The sequence below is a fragment of the Rhinolophus hipposideros genome (assembly GCF_964194185.1).
Source record: "Rhinolophus hipposideros genome assembly, chromosome: 9".
Classification (NCBI taxonomy): Eukaryota; Metazoa; Chordata; class Mammalia; order Chiroptera; family Rhinolophidae; genus Rhinolophus; species Rhinolophus hipposideros.
Window position 1 is genome coordinate 6,897,491 of NC_138055.1, and position 14,012 is coordinate 6,911,502.

General features: G+C 40.8%; 1 protein-coding gene across 1 annotated transcript in view; it reads left to right on the forward strand.

Moving 5' to 3' along the window:
* The first annotated feature begins 5,678 nt into the window (after window positions 1–5,678).
* Window positions 5,679–14,012, forward strand: part of SLC25A17 (solute carrier family 25 member 17) — a 48,954-nt gene continuing 40,620 nt past the window's right edge. The window contains exon 1 of the mRNA XM_081058354.1: window positions 5,679–5,879. Coding sequence (XP_080914480.1) covers window positions 5,826–5,879 — 54 coding nt within the window. The 5' untranslated portion in view covers window positions 5,679–5,825. The remainder of the gene's footprint in view (window positions 5,880–14,012) is intronic.

The following is a 14,012-nucleotide window of genomic DNA, read 5'->3' on the forward strand; positions in this document are numbered from 1 at the left end:
GCTTTCCTGGTCAGAAAATGCCCAACTCTTTGTTGGCTTTGTACGATTTTCACATTCCCCCACCCCCACACTCTTCTTGGACTAAAGATAGCCCTTTTTCACTAACATTATCGTTAGTATCATCATTCACAGCATAATTGTGCAAGCATATTTAATGCTGGGTTTAATTTAATATGTAATACATGCAGTGACTATGTAGGGCAGTACCCATAACAGCTGTAGTTTCTTACTTGGTCAAGAGATGTCCTGTTTGTTAGATTTCTGCTTCGGTGGTATCTTCTCATATCAGAAGATGTTGGAAGGAGGGATTCCCTTTGGTGGTGTTTGGTCTTCTACTTAGGAAGTACCAATTGAGCTTATGTTTGTATTTTGGACAGTATGAGGTTTGAGTTGAGATTATTCATAGAGAGGAACCTAACTTCTCGATCCAACTTGAATTATAAAATTGATGAGATCCATGGTTCTTCATTGTAGAGTTGTTGGCGTTATGACAGATTCATTGTTCTTCTATCCAGCTCTTAAGTACTGCAACCATATTTCCACCTCTCCTTTCACTCCTTCCCTCTCCAAGGATAAAAAAAAATGATAAATTTTTTTGTTGTACATTTTCTATATTGAATAAAACTAAGTCCAGGCACTGTATCAGGAATTTCTAGGTTTCTTTGAATTAAAATGCTAGTGTTTAGAAGCACTTTCAAGGGATGAGACCCTCTGTACTTAACCTTATTTGAAGAGTCTGGTAGGAGCAGTGAAGTAAATTCTATGGAATACATTTTTGAAATAGCACATCTCTGAAATTATAAGTTGATTCAGATTCTAACCCTTTGCTGCACACAAGCACATAGAAATGTATCTGTTACATGAATGCGAAAAAGTTGTATGCTAATTGAGCATGCTTTTGAAACCCTTTAAAAATACTCAGCATATAAACTTGCGTTTGAGCTTGCCAGTGTTCTTTTTGTTAATATGTGTTCTCCTTTCTCAAAATTTCCAATGTATGCTGTGAATAACTCAAGACCATTTGCTTCTGGATTCCTTACTTGATTTGATTTACTTAACTATACATTACCTGAGTACTCTAACATCGCAAATATTACCATAAATGGGTAAAAGTGGTCTTCTGAAACGTGTTCTGTGCTTTTAGAATTTTAAGTTCCACATATACAAAATACATTCTTCATTTTCATTGAAATTCAATATAATTTCTAAATACATGTTCTTGTGCTAATAATGCTGTAAGAAGGAAAAGTAAAGGAGTATTTTCTGCTTAAAAATAGTTATTGGCTATTTCTAGCTACATTACAAATAAAGTATGGTTTCAAAGTGGATATTGACTCCCCCCACCCTTTTTTCCCCAGCACATGTTCTATTAATTTTATGTCTCTAGCACTCATTTACTGAACATAGTAGGCTTCAGATTATAACAAGGACCCACAAAAATACATTAGCCTAAGTAAAACAGCTTTAACTTTCAGGTAGCAGTCCAGAGGTAAGCAGTTCTGTACTCTGAAGGTTGTAGCTTCTATTTCTGGGTCCAGAGGTACTTGCTCTCCTGAAGTAACAGGCGAGGGCTCCAGGGAAGCATATGCTGGGATACTGAGTCTAATATATGGAATTAGCATTTTATTACTTATCATATCCTATTGGCCAACTTAGTCTGTCTTGAGACCATAGGTAGCTGCAAGGTAAGCTAGAAAATAATAGTCCATAGCTGTGTGGTCATGTGCCAAATGAAAGGATTATTACTAGAGAAGAAATGGAGAAAAGACTTGGAGTGGTTACTGGCAGTCTGCCACACTAGGAAATACTGGCCTAATGGGATACAGGGAGAAAATGTACATTTTAGAGATTGGCTCATATCTAAAATGAATGCACCCAAGTAGTCACATCAGGTAAATAGTACTGTGCCAAGCACTTTGTAATCAGTTTGCAAATACTCAGTTCTGATAATGACCGTAGGTAGCTATTAATTCCCATTTTATACAGATGAGGAAATTGAAAGTACTTAGTTGCCCAGGATAGCACCCCTGATGATTCAAGGAGCTATGATTCTCACCCAGTTTGTAGCTTCAAAGGTTTTCCTCCTAAATTCTATGTTATGTGGCCCTTTTCTTTATCAGTTGCTTCTTGCAGAATTATTCATTACTTAAATGCAAAACAGGGCCAGCCTGATGGCTCAGGCGGTTAGAGCTCCATGCTCCTAACTCCGAAGGCTGCCAGTTCGATTCCCACATGGGCCAGTGGGCTCTCAACCACAAGGTTGCCAGTTCAATTCTTCGAGTCCCGGAAGGGATGGTGGGCTCTGCCCCCTGCAGCTAAGATTGGACACGGCACCTTGAGCTGAGCTGCCTCCCTGATGGGTCAGTTGGTTGGAGCACATCCTCTCAACCACAAGGTTGCCGGTTCGACTCCCGCAAGGAGCAAACAGGTATATAATTAGGATGTGCGCTGTGCCCCCTGCAACTAGCAACGGGACCTGGAGCTGAGTTGCGCCCTCCACAACTAAGACTGAAAGGACAACAACTTGACTTGGGGGGGGAAAAATGCAAAACAACTAAAATGTACATTTGAATGGGATTGTTTAAAGAAGGAACATCACACATCACTGGGCATGCTGATCTGCACCCCCATCGGGTTTCTCCTAATAGGGACGTAGTATAATTGAAGTGCTTGGTCCACTTGTGACAGTCCCAATAATAAGAACAAGAAAAAACTAGTTTAAAGTTCAACATTTACAATCAATAATAATATCCTGAAGTCAATAGGCAACAAGTAGTAGTTAACAATAGCTATGAAACTTTAAAAAGGGCAAATTTAAATTGAGTGTGGCATGTCCAGTTGGCAAAAATTGTAACTATCTTGGCAGTTATTCAGTGAGTTTTTGTGTAGTGCTGGTGGGAGAGTAAATCCACAATTTTTATAAAGTAAAAATTTTTGACGTTCTTTTTAGGCGAAGTCCTAATTTTAAAACTATGGATTCTAAGTATTAGAACCAGAGTAGCAAACAGGTAAATAATGTAAGTGGTGCTCTGAAAATCTAGATATCTGGTATATAATTAGGATGTTTTTAAGTTCACTAACCCAGATCACTAGGACATTTCCAATTGCAGTGGATAGAGATCTTAACTAATGGTGATGAAAATGTTTTCTACAAAGTTTGTGAAGACATGACCAGGTAGAAGCAACATACATGAAATCAGTTCTGGCTAGGTTATTTACAGAATGACACTGAATTTTTTATGTTGATACTTCTATAATTTAGGGAGCTCTCTAAGGAAAATAATAATAAATTAGATGTAAAAGTATTTAAAATAAAAAAACCCATGATTTTTAAAAATTGGTAATAAAGTTCCATTTAATTGAAGTACCTACATCAGAGCTACAAAGTTCCATTTAATGTGTGATGTACCTATGTAATTGCTACATTTTTGCTGCATACTCATATGACGACTCTAGAGTTTTCAGTAGAACAGAAAGAATTCCATCTTGACCAGAATGTTTTTTGACATGCTCTCTGCTCTAGCTTCGTGTCTGCCAAATGGGAATACTGAATTCTGTTGTGTTCAATGACCATCATAAAGGGGAAATACTCATAAAGTGTGTTTATAAATCTACACGATCATGTATTCTTGACAAGAGAGCTTCCAATTTGATTAGGAGTCAATGAGAACTGAGTCCTCTGCTTAAATTTTACAAAGACTAGGTTGTTGCAGTGCCAGAATTATATTTTCACTGGCCTTTTGGATCTGCGGCTTGATGTCATGACCCAAGAGAGTGGTGGAAGTATTCCTTGAAGCCATTCCTACAATAGGATGTCTAGCAGTAATTTAATCATACAATAACTAGATACCACTACCGTATTTGCCGGCGTATAAGACGATTTTTTGGCCCCAAAAAATATGCCTCCAAGTGGGGGGGTCGTCTTATACGCCAGGTACACTTCAGATAGACTGCCCATAGTGCTTGCCCCGTGCCATAGTGGCCTCCCGATGCCCGCCCACTTCATTCCACATACCGTTCAGGCATCAGCAGCGCTGCTGGGTGTATGCTCGGCTGTTATGTGATTTTGCTGTTATGCGATTTTACCACACTCGCAAAATCGCACACAGCCGAGCATACACCCAGTATGATAGCGCAAAATCGCGAATCGCGATACCATACTGGGTGTATGGTCGGCTGTGTGCGATTTTGCGAGTGTGGTAAATTCAGGTTACCGTATATTTCTTTACATATGCATTGAAGATTCGCGATTTTGCGCTATCATGGTGCCTGTTAGAATGTTGAAGAGCTCGCACTTGCGCACTAGTGAGGTCCCAGGGAGATGCTGATGCAAGGGTGGACCAGACTGCTATAGTGACAGGGCGGGCAAACAGGGAGCAGGGACCAATCAAATCAGGCTTTGTATACAGCCAACAGCCAACCACAATACTGCACCATTGTACAGTACAGCATAGAAAATGTTGACCAGTCAAACCCCTATCATCCCTATCATGGCACCAGCCAAAAGAAAGAAGTATGATGCAAATTTTAAACTGAAAGTTATTTGGTGTGTGGAAGGTGTGCGGAAGAGGGGGTAGTCTTATACGGCGAGTATATAACAAACTCTGTATTTTGAGTGGAAATGTTAGGGGGTCGTCTTATACGCCCAGTCGTCTTATACGTCGGCAAATACGGTAAATCCATCTGTGTTTCCCCAACTTACCTTTCGCTTAGCGTGTGGTCACTGTAGCACCACCCTAAATGAAGGGGAGCTTAAGTGGAAAGTGATCTCAACCAACGGTAATTAAAACATTTTTTGCGAATTTTGTGGGAACAAGACCAGGTGAATTGTTCCGACCCACTCTTGGGGAGTAAAACCTGTGATAAAGGGTATAAAGGACTGAGTCTGGCAAGTAGTCAACACTCAAGAATTATCAGTGGGTATTAACAAAAGTAAACTTACTGGTACTGAAACTGATTGAGACATTGGTACCCCAGTAAAATGAAGTTAGAGTCTGAAATAGTGTATCTTACAAGGTAACTTAGACTGCTGTTAGAACTATGGTTTCTCTAGTTCTGTGTGTTTTGGTTCATAACATGAAAATTTTTTTCTTAAGTATTTTACAAAGTATATCTACATAAATTAGCTTTTGTAATCCTCACAGCAAGTGAAGTTGTTAGTACTGTATTAACACTCATTTCACAGAGGAAACCAAGAGGTTAATTGTCCTAGTTGTCAAGGAGTATGATCCCACCTTCACCTGATCATTTTGACCTCAGGTGCAAGTTCTCTTCCCACCACACCCCGGGGTGTTTCAGAGGGAGAAACCTTGCCCAGTCAACATTTGCTTTTCCTCTTGGCCAAAATACTAGCGAGAGAAATTCGAGTCAAGTCTCAGATAAACAGGAAAATGTAAGGCGCTCATCTTGCTTGTCACCAGCTTGTATCACGGAGGGGAGAACAAGGAAGTCGTCTAGCGCTTCTGGATCCCCAGTGTTCTATGAGCAGGTGTGAAGCACAACTGGCCAGGTCGCGGAACACGAAGGAACTCGCGTTCGACCTAAGAGTAAAGTACCGGCTCTTCGCACCACACCGCTGCGCCCCGCGCACTCCCCGGGAGCCAATCAGAGCGGAGGGGGCGTTCCCAGGCCCGCCTTCCCTCCCCGGCAGCCTCTAGCCGGGAAACAGGGTGCCATGTGACCCGGAAGTGGTTGTTCCGGAGGAGGCGGACCTGAGAGGGTGCAGCTTGTGACGCTCACGCCCGGGGCTCCGGCTCTTCTTTCCTCACTCGTGTGGCTCCGGCTCCTGCGGGGAAAGTGTGACTGGGTCTGAGGGAACCGCACCAATGGCTTCCGTGCTGTCCTACGAAAGCCTGGTCCACGCCGTGGCGGGAGCCGTGGTGAGGCGGGGTCTTCACGCCCGGGCTGCTGAGGGGTGTGGGTTTTCTCTGGGGTCGAGTCCTGGGATGTGGCTGGGGGATGGGGATGAGAGGGAGATCCTATTGGTTGGGGGTCTCCTGTTGTGACTGTGGGACGGAGAGGAATGGGGCACAGGCGAGAATTCGCTGGAAGAGTTTGGGGTAAGGGCCGACACTCATCCTCCGCCCCGGCTACCTCTCTGGCCTCTTAGAGAATATCTGGGGTATAGACAGTGGTGGTCCCACATACCGCAGGGAGCCGAGCAGAAGGTCATTGCTGTTTTCTTTGACTTCTGGAATTTAAAGGCCAGTCTTCCTCCTACCCCACACCCAGCGCACACACCAGCTTCCTCTCACGGGGCCAGAGGAAAAGCTAGGTGTCATGCTGTGTTGCTTAATCACATGTTCAGCTACAACGTATTTTCACACACTTGCCAAGGCAAGTGGAAGTGCCCACCTGGTAGGATATCGCTGGCCAATATTATTGGTAGGAGAAGATACATCTTTTTTTATTTTTAATCAGGGTCAGAATTACTGGCTGCCACGGGTGTGGGTTACTGTGAGGCAGGTGCTTGGTTCTTGGGCTTCCGGATGTCTCAGTTCCATTTGATGCTCCTACCTTTTCCTTGAAACTTCCCACTCTTGTCTTGGGTAACTTCCTCTTCCTGTTCTCATCTTGTTTCTCTGACTACCCTTATGTCCTTCTCTAGCTGTCAGCACACACCTGTAGCATTTGGAATCACTGTGACCGCAGAAGAATATCACTGAACCCTCTCCTTTTAGCCCCTCCCCCAAAACTCACTGAAAGCTCATGTTCTGTACAGACTAATCAGGGCTGAAGCCCAACTCCATTATTTGTCGATAGGTGGCCTGTAAACTTCACTTTCCTAATCTGTAAAGTGGGGTATTGATACCTCACAGAGATACGAGAGTTAGGTGACAGTGGTTCATGGAAGTGCCTGATTCGGGAGTCTTGGTTCATTCATTAAACTAGAAGAGCCTTTCAGCCAGTGTAAAGATGCTGAGTTGGAAGCTTGCTTGACATGCTCTAAGATGGGCATGGAGTCCTATGTTTCTGGAGTGGGGGAGGGGGGACAAAGAGGCAGATAGGTTTCAGGGGACCAAACTGTGAGACTTTAACTCTGAGTGGGAAAGAGCTAGCTAGCTCTTGGACGTTTAGAGCATGCAGCAACTTGCTGATTTACATTTTAAACATGATCACCCTTGGCTGCTCTGTCGAGAATAGACTGTAAAGGAGCAAGGGCACAAGTAGGGAAACTGTCAGGGAGCTATGACATCGTGTCAGGCAAGAGCTTTGGTTGGCTTGGACCAGGATGGTAGCAGTGGAGGTGGTGAGAAGTGATCATTCACCCGGAATATATTTATAAAATAGAGCCACCAGGGTTTGATGGTGGATTGGATCTGGGGTGTAAGAGAAGGAGGGTTGGTTGACTCCCAAGAGTTTTTGGCTTGAGCAACTGGAAGGATGACGTTCCTATTTACTGAGATGATGAAGACTGTGAAGGAGCAGGTTTTGGGGAAAAGATGAGGAGTTTGGTTTTGGACTAGTTAAGTTTGAGATGCGTAAGAGTAGATGAGCTCACCAAGGAAATGAGTGTGGACTGACAAAAGTCTCAGAGACTGAGCCTCGGCGCCCACCAGCATTAAGAGGTTAGGGAAATGAGATAGCACCCGCAAAGGAGGCTAAGGAAAGGCCAGTAGGGTAGGAGGAAAACTAAGCGAATGTGGTGTTCTGAAAGTCACATGGAGAAGAAGGATGTAGACCCACTGGATCAGATGCTACTACTGATGGATCAAATAAGATGAGGACTGAGAATTAACCACTGGATTTATCAACATGAACAATCCAATGGTTAATTGAGAAGACCCGTTTTGATGGAATGGTGGGGTGACTAATTGGAAGGTATCTAAGAGAGAATGACAAATGTTTGTTCTTCTTATCTCTCAATAAATGCTATTCATTCAGCACCTTTATTGAGTACTTTCGATGTGCCATGCACTCTTCTAGGTGCTAGACATAGAGTGGAGAAGAACACAGTATTATTTTTCTTCATGAAGTTTTCATTCCATTGGACGAGTCAGACAATAGTTGAGTAAACAAACATACAAAAATACCAGTAATTTTAGATAGTGTTAAGTGTTATAAAATAAGTGTTGGCAAATTTTTTTCTGTAAGGATGCAGGTGGTAAATATTTTAGACTTTCTGTAAGGTCTCTGGCACAGCTGCTCACCACTGCCATGACAGTGTGAAAGCAGCCATTGACAATATGTAAATGAACGGGCGGGGCTGTGTTCCAATCAAATCCTATTTACAAAACCAGGCAATGGATTAGATTTGGCCCTTGGGGCATAGTTTTCTGAGCCCTGTTATAGAGAATGACTGGGGGTAGAGGTGATATATTTCTGTTTACCCTACAAAGACATTTCTATGTTTTCCTCTCCTTGTTGCTTATTTTTCTCTTGTTAAAAGTTCTGCTTGAAATTTTGTACCCTGAATTTGTCATGGTTTTTCTTCCTCCCATAAACTATGTTAGATTATCCAATAGATGGACCTGTAAGAATAATTTTTTTTTAAAAGATTTTATTGGGGAAGGGAAACAGGACTTTATTGGGGACAGTGTGTACTTCCAGGACTTTTTTCCAAATCAAGTTATTGTCCTTTCAGTCTTAGTTGTGGAGGGTGCCATTCAGCTTCAAATTGTTGTCCTTTCAGTCTTAGTTGTGGAGGGCGCAGCTCAGCTCCAGGTCCAGTTGCTGTTGCTAGTTGCAGGGGGCGAAGCCCACCATCCCTTGCGGGAGTCGAAACTGGCAACCTTGTGGTTGAGAGGACGCGCTCCAACCAACTGGCAGCTCAGCAGCAGCTCAGCTCAAGGTGCTGTGTTCAATTTTAGTTGCAGGAATTGAACTGGCAACCTTGTGGTTGAGAGCCCACTGGCTCATGTGGGAATCGAACTGGCAGCCTTCGGAGTTAGAAGCATGGAGCTCTAACCGCCTGTGCCACCGGGCTGGCCCCCAAGAATAATTTTTTTTCTCTTGCTTTCCCTTGGGGCAACACTATTCTAGCACATATCTGAGTGAGAATTTGCATTTCTTATTTTTTTGAATTGTCATGCTCCAGAGTGGTGGTCAAGTTTTTGCAGACCTCTTGGATGAAGGTTAAATCACATAACACAGGCCCTACTTTCTTCTGGTTGCTACCAAAGGAAAAAAATTTCACCACAAATATGTCACTACAGTTGATGAGAAAAATGGCATTGCTTTTAATGGTGTGGTATTGTGTTGATGGCTGGTGTGGAATTAAATGTTCTGAGCATGGTGTTCAACCAGAGCTTTGAAATGATCAAGGAGTCAGTCAGCTTAGCATAATGGCTAAGAGTACTTGGCTCAGGCAGCCGGGGTCAGAACACTGGCTCTACTCCTTCCCAGCTGTGACTTTGGTATAAGCTCCAAGGCTGCTTGGAGTAGTTGCTTCTCTCCAAAGGATTGTTGGATCATTAAGATGTTGATTTAAAACCTTGTTGAGTTGATATGTTTCATGTTTGCTTTTTCACTTTCTTGCAAGTTCTGCATTCTCACATCAAGTGTGGTGTTATGCACACACACACATTTAAAAAATTAGAATAAACAAGTGATTTTGAGTGTTTTGTGGCACACCATGGAGTAAATGCAGATACTCTCGAGTATTTGAAAACCAGAATTGTACTGTTTCAGGGTAATGCTATATTTCTAATTGATGACTTATACAATTAATGGCCTCATAAGTAAATAATTCTCAAAATTTTGAGTATAGATTCATAATTTAATTTTTTTGGTTGTCATTAAATTAGCTTTGAAAAGCAGATTTTATTTGTAACAATGTACGTTTATAATTAAAAGAGATTTTATTAGTCTAGAATTTGAAAACTGAGATTGGTTGGAATTACCTGGGGGGTTTAAACACCGAAACAGACTTTGGAATTATAATGCTAATAATTAGTAACTTTCAGGGGACTTTTTTTTGTTATTTGTTTTTAGATGTTTTGTTTTTTAATTTCACCATTATATTTTAAAAGAATTACATCTCATTGAATAAATGCTGACTTAAAAATTTCAAATCACACAGAAATATGAAAGTCATCCTTTCTCCTCCCACTCCACCTATTACTGCTCTTTGACTCAGAGGCCAGACATACCTATCCTTACAACTGTGTAAGAAAGCTTATTCAGAGCACTTTTCCAGTTGATATCAGAAGGACAAATTAGGCGCAACTGTCTGACTCTAGTTCATACACTTAACATTACACTGGACTTTTTACCATAGAGACAGAGTAACTGTATTTTAGAAGTAGAAACAAGTAGAGTGACTTGTTGATTTTCTGTACAAGGCCTTCTGGATATAAAAATTGGTGAAAGAGTCCCTCTACTCAAGAAGTTTTCTTTAGTGTGTAGTAGTAGACAAGACCACTGGTGGTACTAAAGAAGAAGAGGTGGGCTGCACGTGTGAAGGTGATGGGAAGCCCCCACGTTGACATATTTAGACCTGATCTTGAAAGAAGAGTAGGAATTTGCTAGGCAAAATGAAATAGGAGGGCAATAGGAGACTTTTAGACAGAACAAAAAGCATATTCAAAGGCCCTAATGTATAAATCAACATTCGGGGAATGTCAGGTTAATTTTAACATATGTGGTGTAAAAGACGGAAGAGAGTAGAAGGATATGAAGTTGGAGAGTCTCATACTATGTAAAGATGGTGGGTTAAAGTTTATCAGAAAGTGTCAAAATGTCGTAGCTCCCTCATTCAGTTTTCTCTGTGTTTATATACAAATAAGCATTTACAAGTAGGTTTTTTTGTTACGTAACTGGTATCATACAGTTTGATACCTTGTGTGTGTGTGTTTAATGTGTTTGCTTCAGAACATAAAGCATTTTTCAATGTGTATCAGTTAGGGTTCTCTGGTTGCGAGCTGGAAAACAGATTTTGGGTGATTTAACAAAAAGGAAGTTTATTGGTAGGTTCTTTGGGGGCTCTCAGGATCAGTGGGAAGGCTGAAGACTAGAAGTAAGAAGGAACCAACAAGCTCCAAAAAGATTTCTGAAGCAGTCACTGTTTGTTGGGCACCACCACTGGAATCAATGGGTTCTGTCCCTGTTTCTTCTGCCCCTGAATTGTTCTGCTCAAGTATCAAAGTTTGATGGCCAACAGGGAGAGTTGCTGTTAGCCATCCTCAAGGTCATAATGCCCACCCTTTGACTGTAACAGGTAAAAGGTGGGCACCTGAATTTACCATCCTAACAAGATTGTATGCAGTGGGAAGAAGTAAGGAAATCAGCCCACCTTTAAGAAAAGGGAATGATGCTCTGTGGCCCAAAACATCAGATATCTGTGGTATCATGTCTTTAAAAAGATTTCAGAAATCAGTCTTAAAGGTTTTTATGCAGTCTTTATTGTAATTGTTTTGCTAAGTTTTTGTAATACAGGGACAATAAAATTTCACTTACTGAATTCTCCTGAGAAGTAAATGTGGTTACACTTGTAAAGCACCTAATACAATGTTTGGAACAATGTAGTAAGGCCATAATTATTTTTTTTCCAGATGTATTCTTGCAAATACAGTATTTGTACCCAGTTTTAGAAATTCAATGGAATTGAAATTTTCTCCTATCTGTTCAACTCTACCCACTCTCTTGTAGCAGATCTCACCTTTTACTCTAATTACAAAATCAACTGCAATTATACACATATTTCCCAATGTACTTGCTGCTTGTTCAGGAAAACTGAGACACATTCTATCTTTGCTCTCTTTGATCTTGATCCTCCCCCCTTGCTCCAATTCGTTTTCTTTTGGGTCTTTGCTCCATTAATTTTCACCTATTTCCCATAGCTTTTAATCTTTCTCCAGTGTTCGCTTCCCTTCAGCCCTCAAACATGCTCAGTCCAGTTGTGTCATGAAACCATACGGATCTGATCTGGAGACTCTTCCTTTCTTAGCTGCTGCTCATTCCCCTTCCCTTTATGCTAATTTTATTTAAAGAATATTTTGTACTTATTGCGTCTCCTCCTCAACCTACTCTCACCACTGTAATTGTTCTTTAGAGGCCATAACTGACTTCCTAATGGCTTGGTCTACTGACTCTTTATCCCATTCTTATTTCATTTGACTTATTTATATTATTTTACACTGTTGACCCTCCTACCTTTGTGAAGCTTCTAAAAGAGCAGTTACTCTTTATTTTTTTACTAAATAACAATTGCTCTTTTGGAAGGAACTTAAGTAACCATTACTAATTTTAGGGCCCTAATTAATATTGAGTCCTAGTGCTAAAAGATGCTTTAGAAAGGACATACAGGAACCAATATTTGTTGGATGCCAACTGTGTTCTGGGTACGATGCTAGGTGCTTTCCATAAGTTAATTCTCACTCCTCACAGCAACTTTGACAGTTAGGTATTGGTCCCAAAATTACAAATGAGGAAATTGAGGCATGAAGATTTCAAGTTACGTACTATACGACATGTATAGCTGACGCCTGAACCTTGGTTTGTTTTATTCTAAAGCCTATGCTCTTTTCATTAGACACTCAGGTGTATTATCCATTAGGCCTTTTTAACTGGATATGTTTGTCCCTATATAAGAGTTAGCTTGATTGTTGTATCAGGAGAAAGACTTATATTATTAACTCTGGATTAGGTGAATAACGTATTTGAATATGAAAGCCACACAGCAAGTGGCTTTCAATCTTTGGAATTTCATTAGCTCAAATCTATCCCTGAAAATGTATTTTTAGTTGTTTTTCTTTATTTTCAAAATAATCCTTTTGTCCAATAATGCCGTATACTCCATCAGGAGATGCTGTCCACTGATTTCAGTGGTGCTTCTGTGACTCAACCATTTCTGGACTCCTCTCTGGAAATTGACTTGGGAACTGGCATTAAATGTTATTTTATTTTTACTATTTTTCATCCTTCAAGGGTTAATAAGCATTTGGAAACAGTTGAATTTGGTACTTGGTTGGTAGGCCAATCCAAACATCATTATTTGTACTTAAGAGGCATGATTCTCTGCTTCTGTGTTATTCTGATAAGATTGCACATGCTCAGGGAACCACATCTTGACCAGGTTTACCCCACTGTTTCATTCTGACTCTGTAGTATAAAGTATTTCAGCCCAACTCCATGAGTCTTTGTGTTGGCCAAATTAAAAAGTAGACTTTGGATGTTTATTGATCTTTTACAGAAGAGACAGCCCCGAAAATGAGTAACTGTCTGTATTTTGGATATATAATCTGAAATGTAGATGCTGATACATTATTAAGGAATCCAGGTGCCAACTATGGGATTGTTCACAACAGAGAGAGCCAAAAATGCCCAGGAACTTAGGCTGAAAATGATTTTTGTGACTTTGCTTGCCATTTTTATCTCTGGCTGTGATCTGTCTCCTACGCTGCAGTATGGCATTGCCAGTTTTTTTTGTTTGTTTCTGTTTCGTCATTAAATAATTACTTGTTAGGTTTCTGCCCTTGAGGTGTCTGTCCATAAGTCTAATGAGGAAGACAGACTTATTAACAACTACATGTAGTACAGTGCAGTGATTGCTGAGTAATGGAATTTTGTACACAGGATGCATTATACCATTAGAACTCTGATGAGAGAGTAGTTTATCATCATCTGAAATTCACTATGTCCAAGATTGAACTGGTAATTTCTTAAAACTATGTCCTTCTTTTGACCTTTCCTATTTCCGTCAATAATATCTTATTCCCGTGACTCCTTCTCTCTAGCAATTCATAACCAATAAATCAGCAAATCCTATTGATTTTCCCTGTTACAGTTCTTCCGGCAGATATCCCCTCTTTGTTTTCCTAGCCACCACTCAAACTGATTCAAGGCGTTATATTTTAAATCAGATGTACTTTGCTAGAGCAGTGTTGGTATTTGTGTTCTGGACTTTCTGGTTGGAAGCTCTTGAGGTTACTTGAGTAACTCCCTGAAAATCCCTTGGTGTGTCTTTTAATCAGTTACTTGTGTGCATAGGGCCTAACTTCAGATTTTTGTTTTTTTTTTCCTCCCTGACTTTGTTATTTTCCTAATTTTTATATCCAAGTTAAAATGGTAGC